General features: G+C 33.4%; 4 protein-coding genes across 5 annotated transcripts; 3 read left to right on the top strand and 1 right to left on the bottom strand.

Annotated features, from left to right (window-relative positions):
* Window positions 1-976: 976 nt before the first annotated feature.
* LOC101221471 lies at window positions 977-3,234 on the top strand. Its single transcript, XM_004144853.3, has 2 exons — window positions 977-1,368; window positions 2,824-3,234. Exons 1-2 carry the CDS (start codon window positions 1,189-1,191, stop codon window positions 2,995-2,997), a joined length of 354 nt encoding a protein of 117 aa, XP_004144901.1. The 5' UTR covers window positions 977-1,188; the 3' UTR covers window positions 2,998-3,234.
* A 1,579-nt stretch (window positions 3,235-4,813) lies between these two features.
* On the top strand, window positions 4,814-8,336 carry LOC101214980 (exopolygalacturonase). Of its 2 annotated transcripts, XM_031888522.1 has the most exons (7): window positions 4,814-5,101; window positions 5,315-5,363; window positions 5,995-6,135; window positions 6,213-6,389; window positions 6,861-7,150; window positions 7,254-7,482; window positions 7,864-8,336. In XM_031888522.1, exons 1-7 carry the CDS (start codon window positions 5,094-5,096, stop codon window positions 8,089-8,091), a joined length of 1,122 nt encoding a protein of 373 aa, XP_031744382.1. In that variant the 5' UTR covers window positions 4,814-5,093; the 3' UTR covers window positions 8,092-8,336. The 2 variants fall into 2 exon arrangements, with proteins under 2 accessions (XP_031744382.1, XP_011659695.2); XM_011661393.2 differs by lacking the exon at window positions 5,315-5,363.
* A 1,914-nt stretch (window positions 8,337-10,250) lies between these two features.
* LOC101221235 (damage-control phosphatase At2g17340) lies at window positions 10,251-14,792 on the top strand. The gene is made up of 12 exons (XM_004144852.3): window positions 10,251-10,587; window positions 11,012-11,077; window positions 11,347-11,413; window positions 11,506-11,574; window positions 12,030-12,170; window positions 12,315-12,443; window positions 12,571-12,657; window positions 13,443-13,517; window positions 13,595-13,672; window positions 13,780-13,857; window positions 14,298-14,360; window positions 14,462-14,792. Exons 1-12 carry the CDS (start codon window positions 10,418-10,420, stop codon window positions 14,540-14,542), a joined length of 1,104 nt encoding a protein of 367 aa, XP_004144900.1. The 5' UTR covers window positions 10,251-10,417; the 3' UTR covers window positions 14,543-14,792.
* A 139-nt stretch (window positions 14,793-14,931) lies between these two features.
* On the bottom strand, window positions 14,932-16,494 carry LOC101206340 (cysteine protease XCP1). Its single transcript, XM_004153224.3, has 4 exons — window positions 15,997-16,494; window positions 15,662-15,897; window positions 15,437-15,577; window positions 14,932-15,314 (listed from the first exon to the last, which is right to left on the bottom strand). The coding sequence occupies exons 1-4, from the start codon at window positions 16,451-16,453 to the stop codon at window positions 15,099-15,101; spliced, it is 1,050 nt and encodes a 349-aa protein (XP_004153272.1). The 5' UTR covers window positions 16,454-16,494; the 3' UTR covers window positions 14,932-15,098.
* Window positions 16,495-16,585: the final 91 nt, after the last annotated feature.

Raw genomic sequence — 16,585 nt, 5'->3', positions numbered from 1 at the left:
TTTGCTAAAAAACTACTTAAGTATTTAGATTTTCTGTTTTTTAATTGTCACTGCACCAATAGTGATTACCATTTTAGAAAAATATTTAAAAATAGATAACTATTTAAATCTTTTTTTTAAATAGTATGAGATTCTATTTGGCAAATATTTTGGGCTAATCATAAATTGTCACATTATTTAAGAAAAGAAATAAAAAATATATTTTTTTTATTTTGGTCCAATTGAAGAGATACAAACTTTATTGACTCAAACTTGAAGAACATTGTGGGTTTCGTTTCTTCAAAATCGAGCGTACACATTCAATCGTCAGATAATCAAGTACTAACAAATTTAACTAATTAAATTTCTCAAAAAATCTATTATTTTAAACTAATAATTATAATTTATTTTAAATAAATTTTATCAAAACAATAAATAAAAATGTCTTTCTAAAAAAATGTTTCTATTGTCTACTAAAACATGGAGTACATGTTACCATGTCACGATAAGTGAATTTCTTACATTTTTATGAATCATTTTTTAAATTCATAAAATTAATAAAACACAATTAACTCAACTAATTAAGTACAAAATTAACACTTACACAAACTTGTTTCAAATTAAACAAGATTTTTATTCACTAATTAAATTATTTTCCTTTCTTGTTTTTTTTTTAATAATTTTGAAAAATACCTATTCATGTTAACATTTTCATTTTTATAAAATAATGATATCGAACTTTAGGTTACAAATGATTAAATGTAATGTAATACATTTGAAATTGTTACTTGAGCAAATGTCATTTAGTAAAGCTCGTTGGGTTTGAAGAGTTGGTTGATGGACCATTTATGCTTTGGTTTGCTTTCTATTTTTGTATTTTGGTTAGTTTCCGTGCATTGACACTGGGGAGTGAAACGCACCGTTTTGGTTCCTTGTGGGCCAGGTTAAAGCAAAAACAATAGCGGCCCTAATGAAACCCGGCCCCATTAAGGACTAATTTTGCACAACTTTCCTTCCCGGTTCTCTTTCTCTCCCATCCATATTTCTTCACCTTCCGCCATGGTGGTTTCTGGTTTCTTCACTTGCAAAACCTAACCACAGCCTCCGTTGGAGACGATTGTGGAAGCTGATTGAGGTTCACTGAGAAGCTGTTGTTGTTGTTGGGTTGTGAATTTTAGGGTTTCGAGGTGTGATTGGGCGGAATTGACGATGTCTTTGAGAATAAAGGCTGTGGTGGATAAATTCGTGGAGGAGCTCAAGGAAGCTTTGGATGCAGATATTCAAGATCGAATCATGAAGGAGAGAGAGATGCAGAGTTACATTGAAGAGCGTGAACGTGAGGTTGCTGAACGTGAAGCTGCTTGGAAAGCTGAGCTCTCTCGTCGTGAGGTACTTGATTGAATTCTCTGACTTTTTGTTAGTCAGAGCTGCTTAATTTTGAGATTACTGTTGGTGGGTTTTTTAACGATTTTTTTTAGTTAAGGAAATTATTCAGTCTTCATCGCTGAGTTTTTAATCTGGAAATGTAGACGTTTGCTGCTAAATCTTGCCATTTCTTAATTGATAATTTTGAGCCCTGTTCATAGCTTAATTAGTAGGGCGTCCTTTTCATAGTTAGATTATACTTTGGTCTTGTTTTTGAATTTTCATCGTGTAGTTGAATGCCTTTTTGCCATCTATTCAAATCAAGCATTTCACCTTCTTTATTTCTTCCCCTGACGTGGTACTCTTACCTTTTTAGTAGTCAAATAGTTGTTTTCTGGACTTCACCAGCCATAACTGCATGAATTATAGGATACCCATTTCCTTTGTTGGTTGTTTTCATATTTTCCTCCAAATCTAGGAAGAGAATACAAGGAGTGCGGGATGATAAGTTCCCATGAGATGTTTGATATAGGGTTCTTAAGAGTTGGGAAACTTGGGTTTATGGAATCTGGAGTTTGATAGTTCGAGTTCATGTTAAGGAACAAGCTATAGATTCGTGGGTTTGGTTTGTAGGTTTATAGGTTTATAGGTTTATGATTGACATAAATGAGAAACCAGTAATATTATTAAACCTGTAGTTTAGGACAAACAAATGTACATTCTAAAGATAGATTTGGTTCCTTGAACATTAGTTTCTTTTCACTTCTTCAATGAAAAGTTTTGTTTCTTGTTAGGGAGAAGAGGGTCAATCCATCGTGGTTAGACAAGTTGTCCATAAGTTGTAATATCCTAAACCCTTGGATTTAATATCCTTTTAAGTTTTCTTAATCCCAAATATTTTGGAGTTAGGCAAGCTGTCTTGTCAGATTAATCGAGGATAAAAAAGAATCTATTAGTTTTGTGGTGCAGCCTAGCGGAATACATTCGGCTCTACCCAGAAAAGTAAGTTGGCAGCCTCACATAGATTATCTTACCTCAAGTCAGTCAGACAATTTAGGTGGGGAGGAACTCGAAGTTACCGAATAGGCAGATATTTGATTGTATCAAGTAGACGTTAATCAGTGAAAGGACTATTGAAGTAAATATGAGCTTGATTTTTTCTTTTAGGATAATAGTAAATTTGACTCATTTTGTTGGAGAAATTAGAATTTAGTCTTTGTGGTTTGATAAAAATTCTCATAATTTTGAATTCCATAAAAACTGCACACGAAGTTTTATTGAACCATAAGGACTAAATTCCAACTTTCTCCGAACGATAAGGACCAAGTTTGTAATTTAACTTTCTTTTTTTTCGTCATATTCTCAATTCACAATGTTTTCTCGCCCCCTTTTTCTTCTTAAATCAATTTACCATTCATCCATCCAGAAAGAAGAGTGCTTTTACATCTTGTTTTGATTTTTTTTCCTTCCTTCTTATAGGCCGAAATTGCAAGACAAGAAGCAAGGTTGAAGATGGAAAAGGAAAATCTGGAAAAAGAGAAAAGTGTGCTAATGGGAACTGCATCAAATCAAGACAACCAAGATGGAGCTCTTGAAATTACTGTAAGTGGTGAAAAGTATAGATGCCTTAGGTTTGCAAAGGCTAAAAAATGAGGCTGACATAATGATATGATAGTGAAAAAGGAAAAAGAAAAAAAAGTTAGTGTCTTGATTGTGGCCTCTTCTTCCTCTTAAGCTTGCTATAATTTTTTTTCAAAGCAAAATCATTATTAGTCTTGAAAGCTTCTAAGATGTACATGTAGATAATTATTTGCTACACCATCATGATTCTAGCAGTATTTATTAATCATTCCATTCCATTTTATCCAATGAATGAATCAATCTCCATCTCCCAAGAGCGTTCTGTTTCGTTTACTTTTTGGTACAACGGTAGGACATGAGATGAGATTGAACCTCCAACCTCCACGAAAAAATGGCATGTTAATTATTGTTGAGTTAAGCTCACTTTGCGATTATTATCTTTTCTTTTTCTCATTTGGTAAGGAAATGAATAAAACACAAACGGTCCAAAGTTTGAATAATTTGATCTCAGGTTTTACTAACAAGTAACATCCTCGATCCAAGTTTTTCATGGGTGCACTTTGTGGATTTTTGAATTTACATGATTTGTGATAACCTCTAGATACAACAAAACCGAGCAAATCGAGTATTGTTTAATTTTGTTTATGAATGCATTCACGATTCCTTCTCCTATTTAGACAAAACGATATACCAACTTCCGCTCTAATTAGGATGATATTAGTAAATTTTGGGTTAAACTACCAATTTGGCCTTCATGGTTTGATCTAGTTACGAGTTACAATTTAGCCTCTATGATTATAGGATTTTACGGTTTAAACTAATTAAGCAAAAGACTTAGAGGTTTACTATATTATCTTTCATTTTCATAGGATTGTTTCCGTTTGGATTTTAACTTCATCATGACATACATGCACAATGTGCAACATTTGGGTACATTATAATTGCACCATTTTTCTAAAGCAATGATTCCTTATATGCTTTTATCACTCTACGAAACAAAAATAAAAGTTTTAAAACAATATTTGGTACTTTTACGTATTTATGGTGGAGAGATAGAAAGCATATGAGATGGATGGATGCATCAAATATTTTTCTTTTATGTAAAGTTCATCATAACTGTACACTATAGTGTTTTTAAAATTACGTTGAAAATAAATCAATAATTTGTGGACTTAAAAAATATGAGAATCAAGATGCACTTTTTCTTTATATAATATTTTTATTGATTTAAAAATAATTTTAAGAAAGCATTTAAATCAAACAATTCAACAATTTTCATGGATTTGAACTACATCTCAATGCTCTTAAATATCAAAATATATTCATTCCCGAACGTAAAATGCTAATATTTCTATTGATTCAAAATTGCATATCTTTTCTAAAAATTTTAAAAAAAATCTTTTAAAATAGCAAATTTGACAAAATATTTATAAGATATAACCGATTTAATATTCTATTAATAATAAGCATTCGTTAACCGTTGTTATTTTTTGCTCTAATCGGTATATATTTTAATTTATTTTGTTATTTTAAAAAAAATCTCAAAATTGAATTAAATATTTTAGAATTTTGTAAATTTAAATACTATCACTTGTCACCTAAGGTTAGGGATTTGTATCAATTTTCAGCAAAATTATCTAAAATATTTATTAAATGTAACAAAATATAATTATCATATATAAATAATAGGTTGTTTTCTTTATTTACGATAATTTGTTATATTTATAAATATTTGGAAGCATTTTGTTATATAAAATAATTTCTCAAATTTAATCCCCAATTTATTTTCATTATTAGTAATTAGTTTGATTAACCTTTGAAGAAGAAATTGGCAAAACGGATATAAAAAGAAAAACTTCCATTTTGCATGATTCAACAAGCATGACATTCATGACGCTCAACCCACACGATCTCTCACCATTTTTTCTTACAACTAATGCTCTCTCAACCTCCGCCCTTCTCCGGTCCGGCGGCCCGTCGAGATTCTGTTCAACGGGCAGTGGCTCTAGGTGTATTTCTCTTTTTCATGTGTGCGACGGTTAACAATCAGAGACTTAGTGGGGGGAAAAGAAGTTAACGACGGTTAACTTTGGCGAATTCGAAATCCCCCTCTCCCATTTTATCAGCATCTCCGGTTGGAAATTTAAAACTCAAATACCGTTCCATTCATGAACCGGTAAGCTAAAAAAATCTCTTCCGATTTCAGTTTCTCTGAGCAGAAGCAAAGCTCTTGTTAAGCTATTAGCATGAATTTCACCTTTTACACTACACTTTTTTTGGTGCTCTCGTCTTCCTGTTCTAGCTCAGTTATTAGTAGAGGAATATTGGAATCAGACGTTTCAGGAAGCTTATTGCGTTACAGAACTAAGAGTTCTTCTCATGTTTTCAGTGTTAGAAGCTTTGGTGCCCGAGCAAATGGCTTGACTGATGATAGCAACGTCTGTTCTGCGTTTGTTTTTTGTTGCTTTTTTTTCTTTTTTTGTGGAAATTGTTTGAGATTTTACTTGATGAATTGTATTCCTTGAGCTCTGTTGCTCCCTTCAACTGTTGAGATTCTCTTCTCTGCTGCAATTTCCTGTACTTTTTATCCGTTTTTTGTTCCATTTCTTCAGCTCTCTAGAAACGACAACTTTGTTATTATATGCATTGTTCCTAAGGATTTCCATGAATCTCTCTTGTTGTGTTTTCTACTTGTCTACTCAAATTTAGAATCGTTCAATCAGATGTTTTCTGTTCTTAGTCCAATTTCTTGCTTGGTGGAAATGAAAATCCAGTTTCCTTCCAAATGGCGAGGATACATGATTAGGAATAGTAAAAAGTGTTTATTGACAAATTACATTGTGTTTGATTCTACATTCTTGAAGGGGTTTTAGGTGGTTCTCTAACAATCACAAGGTTTAATAGTACTATATGTGTGTGTGTGTGTGCTTTCTCATAAAACAATCAGTCTTTTTTTTTTTCAAATTGACAATATATTGTTTTCAAACGTGATGTTTCTGAGTAGGAAGTGGTTTTGCTTCAAAAAGATTAAGATCAGTTTTCAAAAGTTTTGATTTGCTTGTGATTCAGGCCTTCTTAGCAGCATGGAGGATGGCCTGTGACTCAGCTGGAGTTGTAACTTTCCTGATTCCAAAAGGAACCTATTTGGTTGGTCCAGTTATATTTTCTGGCCCTTGCAAAAACGTGTCATCTCTAACAGTTAAAATGGAGGCAAGGGTCTAGTCGTCTTCTTCTTTAGGCTTTCTTCGTCAAATTTGTTTGGTTTGAGACATTGCGCTCGAATGCAGGGCTATTTGAAGGCATCAACAAACCTTTCGAAATATGGTTCTGGTGCAGGCTGGATTGAGTTCAGATGGATGGAGGGGCTAACCTTGAATGGAGGTGGAACCTTTGATGGTCGAGGCGCTGAGGCATGGCCATTCAACAACTGCCGCGATGACTACAATTGCAAACTCCTTCCTACTGTAAATTCCATACCACATTTTGTTCTGTTTGAATTTTAATAAATTTCATGTCTTGAAAAACTAGAAATCGCAAGGATTGTTCTATTGCTGTCACTTGAAAACTGGTGAAATTATTTCAACGAACCATTTCGATCTCATGCCTTGAAACTTTAGGAATTGCAAGAAATGTTCCACTACAAACATATATTAGTAAGTTTAATAATGCATATCATTTCAAACTCATGTCTTGAAAGTTAAAACATTAGGACTTGGAAGAAACGTTATATTGCTGCCATTCGAAACATCAGTAAGATTCTTACAATATACCGTTTCAAACTCATGTCTTGAAGCATTGGTATTTCAAAAAATGTTTTATTCCTGCCGTTTGAAACATCAATTTAAATCTTAAAATGAGCGATTACAATTTGAAATATTATGAATTGCCATTCGAAAAATCAGTAAGATTCTTACAATGTCTTGGTTCTTTTTCAGAACTTGAAATTTGTGGCTTTGAATAATACGGTTGTTCAACACATAACTTCGCTGAACAGCAAGTTCTTTCACCTGGCTTTAGTTCAATGCAAGAGGTTCGTAGGTAGCGAACTCAAGATTTCTGCTCCAGAAAATAGTCCCAACACCGATGGCATCCACATTGACCGAAGTTCTAATATCCATTTTTCTTTATCACATATTCAAACGGGTGACGACTGCATATCCATCGGACAAGGGAACTCTCAAGTCACAATCTCTAGCGTCAACTGTGGACCTGGCCATGGGATCAGGTACATAGATTGCTACCAAAAGGTTTTATGCTTCTGTCATCTTTTATCCTATATTCAGCTACTAGAAGTAGTTTTCAGGATAACTGACTTTTGTTCACTGTAGTGTTGGAAGCTTGGGAAGATATCGAAATGAAGGAGACGTAAGCGGATTAGTAGTTAAAAATTGCAGCCTCACAGGTACCGCCAATGGGATCAGAATCAAGACATGGCCAAACTCTCCTGGTAGCAGCTCAGCCACAAACATGACATTTGAGAACATTACCATGAACAATGTGTCCAATCCAATTATCATTGATCAATCATACTGTCCATTCGGATTTTGTTCTTTCAAGGTAAGCCAGTGCTCTCTCAACTTAATCGTTTTACAAAAAGGACCGTAAACACGTGAGCAAACTATAGTATTTTCAGATATAAATTTCATTGTAGTCTTTGGACTTTCAAGTCCATTTTGTCGTAGCTTTTTCTAGTTCTTGGACTTTCAAAAGATTAACCGATACTAGCTTAGAGAGACCCAACTAGTTATCATCAAAACTTACGTACTAAAAATGGATATTTTGAAAGCTTAGATACCAAAAGGAAATATCGTATCTATAAATACTTTTTAGACGTTTAGTTCAAAAAATATCCTTTCTTAAACAAATTTCAAAACTATGGCAAAAAGTTATTGAATGGCAAATGCATTTCGGAGATGAGAAGCTGATTTATTTGGACAGGCACCATCTCTTGTGAAGCTGAGTGATATTTATTTCAAGAACATTAGAGGAACATCTTCCTCTAAAGTGGCTGTGGCATTAGAATGCAGCAAGGGATTCCCATGTCAGAATGTGAACCTTGAAAATGTTCACTTGGATCTTTCATCAGGAGAAAATCATCCATCTTCTACTTGCAAATATGTTAGAGCCAGGTATATTGGCACCCAAATCCCACCCCCTTGTGCTTAGATTTACAAATCATATGTTTCTAGTTTTCTCTTATGTTTTTAAACATTTATAGGATGTGGAATTAGAGATTATTCTATCTGGTTAATTATTATACTATCTTTGATATAATTTCTATGTTGTGTTATTTTTGAGGATTCGATTAGGGTATCACCTAATAAGAACTCCCAAAGGCACGAAAAACAGACAAGAACATTTAAAGATAGATTTAAATTTCAATATCAATGAAGAAACTACAATATAACATAGCCTTTGGAGAGGGCTATACTCTTTTCCACTGTTTCCCACAGGAACTCGCTACCAAAATCTTCACTACTTCCTCTCAGTTCACTCCCACTATTTAAAACTAAAAGCCCCAACAAGTTACTGTCTAATTACTAATATGCTCCTCCTACCTACCATCTCCATAACTATCGGTTGTACATATTCCACACACACACACTGTATAGGAATACTTTAAACTGTTTCTAAGATGAATGTATGAAAGTATTATTTGAAAAATAGGTTCATTTATTTAATTTTTTTGGATTCTATTTCTTTTCTCTTAACCAATTGAGTTATGTTCTTTGACCCATGTTAAACTTTTATATTATTGTCAACTATTGAGATGTGATAGATGATATTTTTGTCTATTCAGCTATATGTTATAAAGGATAAATTAATATCATTTTACATTCATTTTAGTCTTAATATATTTTGTGAAGCTGTGAATTTGTCTGCCAGGTTTACTTTTTTTTGTTGGGAAATTGTGAAATATAACAAAATAAATAAAATATATACTTGATTGAAAAAAATCAGTTTTGTATTTTATTGAAATTTTCTATAAAATGTAAATAGTTTGTTTTTTTATTATTATTTTTAAATTTTGTTTAGTTTAATAACATACATAGGTTATAGGTTAGAGATTTGAATATCTGTATCTTTGTTTTATTAATCAAAAGTATGTGCCTAAATTAATTGAGTTATGTTCATGTTAACATGTCAGTGTTAAATACGATCATAACAACTAATGATTTAAGAAAATAATTTGTGTCAAACTAGGTTAATTAAAACATCAATATCCTATCCATTGTAACGGTTACGTGTTACTTCAATATTATTAAATTGTCAAAGGGAACTTAACTCATTGATAATTGACATAATCTTTTCTATGGCTCGATCTCCTAACCCTCTCGTACTTGTACTAAAACAATCATGTTCATAATTTTGAAGATCGATACTAGATCAACATTACATAAAGGTCGAGGTGTATTACAATGCTCATTTTAGCAACTAATTTTGTTTCTAAGTATTTTACTAAGTACAAACAAGGTATTCAAATTCTTTTCGATCTATCAATATTTTTACATACCATGGGCTCGACATCGATATAAAAGATGATTTTCATTATATCATAAAAGAAATCTAGGAAGCATACAAAAATAATCCGAGGAGCGAATTCTTTTATTTATCGATTTAAAATCCTTGTTTGAATCTATCAAGCAATGTCAAAATTTTATTGATATTTCTAGTGTCAATATTTTTCGTAAGATTGAGACACCAATATTTTTGACATCATCAAGATTTTAAATACTAACTATAAAACTAAGAAAAATGTAGATAAGTTTACTAAACATAAAATTAACAAAGTAATAAAATCAAATTCATGAAGACTATGGCTATAAACGTCCATAGCTCATGTAGTGTAAGACTTATATAAAATTTGCGTTAGTTACCGAAATATTGTTTCATATTATGTTTTAAACACTATTTTTTGAATTAATTTTTTAATTCCAAATCAAAATCAAAACTTAAAATGATAAATGGACGACCTAAAATAAAATAATGATCTAAATTTCTTTTCATATACGTAGAAAAAGTATCTTTGAAATAGTTGTAAAAGTTCATGTACTTTTGAAAATGTAGAAGTACTTTTACTAAAGTAGCATATTTTATAATTTAATATCTATGAAGAAAAAGCTATTCTTATAGACACGTTTGTTTTTACAATAATTTTATTTAAAAAAATTACATTATAACATCTATTTTTTTCATAAATTTTTTTTTGTTATTTTTGCAAAAAAATCTTTTTATTTATTAATTAAATTTTATTAATATTATTTTTGAAAGGAGGTTTTGATGATAATAGTTTAATAATATAAGAATAATAGTAAAAGAAGAAATAAAAACGTCACGTCGTTTCCAACTCTTTCTCTCTTCCAGCATCGTCCGATTTTCCTCTTTCCTCTGCTTCGATTGCTCTGCATGAGAAGCGTGTACATTCCAATCGGACAACCTCTGGAAGCTACCAAAACCCCCCGTCGTCCAATCACATCGGAGGTCGCCCGAAATGGAGAGCGCGTCGGAGCTGGTCCCATTTCCACTGCTTCTCACACCGATTGAGTCCCATTACCGAGCCTGCACCATCCCCTACCGTTTCTCTTCCGATAATCCTCGCAAGCCCACCCCCATTGAGCTCTCATGGATCGACGTCTTCTATAATGTCATCCCTTCCTTCAAGTACTTCCGATTTCTCTATTTATTCAATTTCTTTTTGTTTTATTTTTCAATAATTGCGTATCATGCTGCTCGGAGGAAGGGGAAGTCAAGAATTGATCATTCTCTTAGAGGTCGCGACGTGGACTTCGTCTGATTTATTGGGTTTTTGTTGCGGTTGCTATTGTTTTTATTGAATGGGCTAGCTGATAGGGAGATCTCAGTTTGGTTGATAGTTCAGATTGGTTTCCTTTCTGGGGGAAAAAGTTTTGGTTTTTTAGGGATGGAGTTCATCATTCGTTTTTCTTGTTAACTTGTTCCGTTGACAGTATAGAGTTTTTGTGTTTGTAAGTTTCGGTCAAGCTTAGGAAAAATTGGATGGTTATGATCTTTCTTAGACCTTGGTAGTACTTTTCTAATCTTATTGATAATTGTTTGACATTTCTAGAGAACGAGCGGCGAGTGATCCCACAGTCCCAGATGCTGAAGCAAAAGCTGAAAAATTTGCCCAGAGGTGAAATTTCTTTGAATGTTGTTACATCATGTCTCCTTCTTTAAAAAATTGATTTGCTTCTTTCTAGTTAGGATCATAACCACACATTAAATCAAGTATAGCTGCTGTGTTTAGGAAAACTGTTATTGATTTAAAAGGACCAATATCGCTTCTGCTGGATCAGATTAGCTTGCCAGCTTGTGATTAGCCTTGCTGCACCTACAGAACACACTAATCCTATAAACAAATGTTATGGGCCTCATTCTATGCTTTTGTATAATTTTTTGAAGGTATGCTCAAATACTTGATGACTTGAAGAAAGATCCTGAAAGTCATGGAGGACCACCCGATTGCATTGTAAGCCAATTTTAGCATTTTTAAATAAATAAAACTATGTTTGGCTTACGCCATTTAATCTTCATGGATTGACTTATTGTTAAAAATTGTAGCTTCTGTGTAGACTTCGGGAGCAAATACTTAGGGAATTGGGATTCAGAGATATATTCAAGAGAGTGAAGGCAAGTATATATTTTTCTTCTATTAAATATTTTCCTTCCAAAAAGAAGAATGTTGTAGCCCAAAGTGGAGGGAATTGGGAATTGTAATGTTTTAAAGGGCAATAAGGATTATTGGAACTGATATAAATCAACTTAACTCTTTGAGAGTGTAGACTAGCATGAATTACCTATGATTAGGTTGGATATGGATTTAAAGATACTTGCTACAATTATAATCTCCCTGGGGTCATGCAACCAGGGATATTAATGATGTCAATTGTCACACAAGCTGCTAATTTCTAAACATTATAAAGCTAGGTGATAGTCACCATTTTATCTCCAACGTCGATATCCAGGGATTTTGGATATTGAAAGAGAGATTAAAGCCGTTCCATGGCGGTAAAGTCTCATATTGTATGACATCAACCACAATTACATTGTCCTGACATTTTTTTGTCTTGGTTCCTGGCTAATAGGATGAAGAGAATGCAAAGGCTATAACCTTATTTGCTGAAGTTATTCGTCTCAATGATGCCATTGAAGACGATGGTAAGCGTTTGGAGAATCTGGTTAGAGGAATATTTGCTGGGAACATTTTTGATCTTGGTTCAGCTCAGGTGAGTCAACCTTTCATCATGAAATGTGATTCATATCGATTATTGATTGCTCGTATTTATTTTCCCTAATACATATAGCTGATTGTAATTACTTGAAGACATCTTGAACATTAGTTTGAAGTGAAATTAGTTCATGTTTTGAAGCTAGCTGAAGTTTTCTCAAAGGATGGTATGTCTTTCTTAGCGAGTTGTCAAAATCTTGTACCTCGTCCTTGGGTAATTGATGATTTGGACACGTTCAAACTCAAATGGAGTAAAAAGTCATGGAAGAAGGTTAGTTCAAAATTTGATTTACTTCATATGTTCTATTTTTTCACATGAAAGTTCGTACCTGGACTTACCTTAACTCAGTTATTTGTTGAATCTAAAGTATGACAGAGGCTTTTTTACATTATGACAGGCTGTAATATTTGTTGATAACTCCGGTGCAGATATTATTTTGGGCATTTTGCCATTCGCTAGAGAGTTACTCCGACGCGGAACTCAGGTTTAGCGGTAGATGTGGTTTCTGCATCTTACACAACATTTCATTTGAAAACTCCAAAATTTACTCTTGAATTCTGATTTTTTATATCAAATTAAACTTCATGCTTCTTTTTTAGTTGAAATTGATTGAGATGTTATATGAGAGACAAAGAAGAGAAAATTGTATTTTGCTATCTATAGTTGTACCTTGCATATTTACTCTGTCGAAGTATTCATTTGATTCTTATGTCAAGGAGTTACAGATTGTCTTTTTACTGACTAAACTCTGTGCAAAGGAAAATAATATTTGAACTCAAGAACTTTTAGATTCATCATGGAAATACCTGTACTGGCCAGATTATAAGCAGACATCCAAACTCTTACCTTTCCCCAACTTGGCGTGTTTTATCGTTTCTTAACACTAGTAAACTATAGGTGTCCTTTCTTCTTCCTTATGTGATCTTTTTATTTAGTGAATATTGCTCAATGTAGGTTACTTTTAAAACATTATTTCATCCTGACACAAGTGATCAAGTCTGTGAATCGGACTTGTTGTCATTTTAGTTTACTTGGCAGTTAACATTTATACTTTTACTTCCTCAAGGATAAACCCCTACTGTATGAATCATTCTATGCCTGAATCTACAGAAACTTCTATAAGTGTCTATGATATCTTTTTCTTAAATGGTACCATAAAGTTTTCAAATCCAATTGGGTACTTTTCCAGAGAATAAGTTGCCTCTTGTAATTACCATGTTTTATACGTTGTCATGTTGAGTATAATTTACATGTTTCCGCCATCTGCAGGTTGTCTTAGCGGCCAATGACTTGCCCTCAATTAATGATGTAACTTATAATGAACTAATTGAAATTTTATCAAAGGTAGTTGAGAGTAATATTTTTTAGTATTATGAATTCAATGTTTTTATCTTCTAATTTAACATTGTGCAACTTATCAGCTGAAGGATGACCATGGACAACTTATGGGGGTTGATACTTCCAAACTTTTAGTTGCTAATTCTGGCAATGATTTGCCCGTAAGTCATGCAAATATATATGTTTAAATTTGTTTAATGGTTCGGTAGGTTTTTTATATCGTTCTCGTTAGTTATGGTAAGTAATTTTTGTTTTTGTCTCCTTGAAGGTCATTGACCTTATTCGAGTATCCCAGGAGCTTAGCTACCTGGCAGCTGATGCGGATCTAGTTGTCCTTGAGGGAATGGTGAGTTCTTATCATTTCATCGTGCTACTAAAATTAAATATGAAGTAAATTTATTGTGTTGGAGCAAATCTGAAGGTTTATCTTATTAATGTTGAAGCAAATTTAGTTTTTGCGCTGCATAGTTTTTATTCATTTGTAGTTCGAAACTCATTTGACAATATTTGAAGGTGTTATTTAGAAATACTTCAAAGCTTTTTGGAGTACAGGGTAAAATGGAAACTTTCAAAGTTTAGGATCATAATTGAAATAAATACTGAACTTTAGGATTATTTTGTATAATTTAACCTACTTTTTTTAATAGTCATCCTAAAATTATTAAAATCATAGAAACATTTCTAAAGGGTCCTAACTTCTAAGAGTAACTGATGTCTGATTTGTCAATGGAGAAACAATTTCAATGGAAGCTGACTGATGACTGATGAGCTGTTCAATTTTTGCAGGGTCGTGGAATTGAAACAAATCTTTATGCTCAATTTAAGTGTGATTCGCTAAAGATTGGCATGGTAATGATTTCACTCTTGTGATCATGCATGTTGTTTTCTCAAAAGTAGCCTAAGCAGTCAAGAGATTTGCTAATTCACAAGTGATTTTTCTGGATTTACAGGTAAAGCATATGGAGGTTGCAGAGTTTCTTGGAGGAAGACTCTACGATTGTGTCTTCAAGTACAACGAAGTTTCTAGTTGATGTCATCCTTTGGTACCTTTGACCTCATTTTTTTTTTAATATCGTTAACTATTTGATAATCGTAGGATTATTTAGGCTCCGTCTGTTGCTTTAAAAATACCTTGCTTTATTTATGTGAATGAACTTGAGTAGGAGTTTCCATTCCGTGATTAAGATGTATTTTTATATATTAGAAATTAGGAAAATAATAATAATAAAAACATTCTGGAGAATTGTTGCGTACTGCAGTGAGTAATTTCCCTTTATTTTCTATTATGAGAAACCTGGAATTTTTGTTCTTTCTTTTTGTCGTTATGCTACCCTTTCTCCATTTAGTGTTGTCATTCTTTTGGCCACTTGGGAAGGGTTCCTTTTAGGAAAAGAAAAACATTTCTGGTAATATGATGCAATATTCTTAAAGGAGTAGCAATTTATTTCATGTCAAACCATTACAAATTTGGTCCTTTTATTGTAAAAGGTAATAAAAAGTTACCTTTCATATCGATTTGAAAGGAAATTGGTGGGAAGAAAAAAAGAATATGACAGTCATAGAGACTAGAGGGCTAACTTCATTGGATTATTTCTCTTTGGTCGGATAAGAAGCCATTTGGTTGATTCCACATAGTCCTTCAGGTTTTCCTGTATTTCTCTTCATCCTAATATATCCATTTTCTCCCCATTTTGGTCCCCATGAGTTCTTTACTATAATGTAGTCTGTTCCCTCTGATGAACCATACCCAACGGCTGTCACACCGTGATCCATTTGGGTTCCACAACGGCCTGTGAATATTCCCTGTGAAGTTGAAAGACAAACCAACGATTTTGTGGTTAGGTCAACCTCAAAGTGAAACCAAACCATCCATTTTGAATTGTTTATGAAGATAAGTAGAAGTATGACTGTGTTTACAATCTTACCCCTTTGTAGAATTGGAAATTTCTACTAGAAGCTTCAATGGCTACACTGACAGGTTGGTGACTCAATGCTTTTAGGAGACTCTGTTCATCGTTTGCTGGCACATCTTCGTAACCGCTAATGGTTACTACCTCAAATTGTTCCTAGGGATTATAGTAACATGTTTTTAGTAAATATTAGGAAGTGCAAGCTTTGTTTTTTGTGTTTTTAGAAGATTAAGTTTTTACCTTTTCTCTGATGCATCTTCCTTCCTCCATTAGATACGGGTAGTCTTCTTCCTTTCGAAGTCCAGAATTCGACATTATGTATTGGAAGGCGTAATCCATCAAACCACCATAGCACCCGTTGTTGAAGCTTCGGTCACAGTCGATCAATTCTTGTTCGGACAAGGAGGTTAGATTTCCAGTGACAATTTGGTTTATCCCCTCCACAGCCGCCACGGTTGAAAATGCCCAGCAACTCCCTGAATTTCAAATCATAGTTTTGTTCAAATATCATGTAGGAAAGTTTTGAACTCTTACCATAACTAAGTAGAAATGAATAGATGGAAAAAGGAAGAGACCGCAAGAGCCTTGGTTCTTGACAGGAGTAACAGCTCCTTTAGTTCTCCAATCAACCGACTCGGGCAAGTCCTCCACATCTCCATAGCTAAACCCACGAGACGACCGTTTCCTTGGAAACTCAACTCTCAATCCCAAATATTTACTCTTAAACTCTTCATGGCTCAGGTCTGCAAATTCATTCAACCCCAGCCAATAGCTAGAAACCTTCTTGTTTGTTTCATCAATGTGCTTCAAATTATCAAGGAATATCTCAAATCTATGGAGTTTCTCTTCAATACTCCGATACGCTTTACTGTGCTTCGACATCCACGACTCGAACAGCTCGATGGTTTTATCCATGGAGGCTAAGTGCTCTGGGGAATAGCCTACGATTGAAAAATCATGAGCGGTAGCATAAGTGATGAATAAAGTGGCAGAGAGGATGAGGGTTGCTTTGGAGAAGGTAGAGAGAGCCATTTTTGAAGGAAAGAAAAGAAATTGGTGGAATGAGTAGAAAGGGGTTAGGGGGGAGTTCTTATATAAAATGTTTGTTTGGTAGATTCTGTGGGGTTTACTTTAAAGTGAAGCAGTTCATTCCATTTCAATATT

Source organism: Cucumis sativus, chromosome 7 (genome assembly GCF_000004075.3).
Source record: "Cucumis sativus cultivar 9930 chromosome 7, Cucumber_9930_V3, whole genome shotgun sequence".
NCBI classification, from domain to species: Eukaryota; Viridiplantae; Streptophyta; class Magnoliopsida; order Cucurbitales; family Cucurbitaceae; genus Cucumis; species Cucumis sativus.
This window is presented reverse-complemented; position numbering and strand designations above follow the sequence as displayed.

Coding starts and splice junctions, on each gene's coding strand:
- LOC101214980 (XM_031888522.1), top strand. Junction 6,136..6,212: donor CTCTAACAGTTAAAATGGAG/GCAAGGGTCTAG, acceptor GCTCGAATGCAG/GGCTATTTGAAGGCATCAAC. Junction 7,151..7,253: donor GGACCTGGCCATGGGATCAG/GTACATAGATTG, acceptor TGTTCACTGTAG/TGTTGGAAGCTTGGGAAGAT.
- LOC101221471 (XM_004144853.3), top strand. CDS start 1,189: ATGTCTTTGAGAATAAAGGCTGTGGTGGATAAATTCGTGGAGGAGCTC. Junction 1,369..2,823: donor CTGAGCTCTCTCGTCGTGAG/GTACTTGATTGA, acceptor TCCTTCTTATAG/GCCGAAATTGCAAGACAAGA.
- LOC101221235 (XM_004144852.3), top strand. CDS start 10,418: ATGGAGAGCGCGTCGGAGCTGGTCCCATTTCCACTGCTTCTCACACCG. Junction 10,588..11,011: donor AATGTCATCCCTTCCTTCAA/GTACTTCCGATT, acceptor TGACATTTCTAG/AGAACGAGCGGCGAGTGATC. Junction 13,673..13,779: donor ATTCTGGCAATGATTTGCCC/GTAAGTCATGCA, acceptor GTCTCCTTGAAG/GTCATTGACCTTATTCGAGT.
- LOC101206340 (XM_004153224.3), bottom strand. CDS start 16,453: ATGGCTCTCTCTACCTTCTCCAAAGCAACCCTCATCCTCTCTGCCACT. Junction 15,578..15,661: donor GAAGATGCATCAGAGAAAAG/GTAAAAACTTAA, acceptor TATAATCCCTAG/GAACAATTTGAGGTAGTAAC. Junction 15,315..15,436: donor ATTTCCAATTCTACAAAGGG/GTAAGATTGTAA, acceptor TCAACTTCACAG/GGAATATTCACAGGCCGTTG.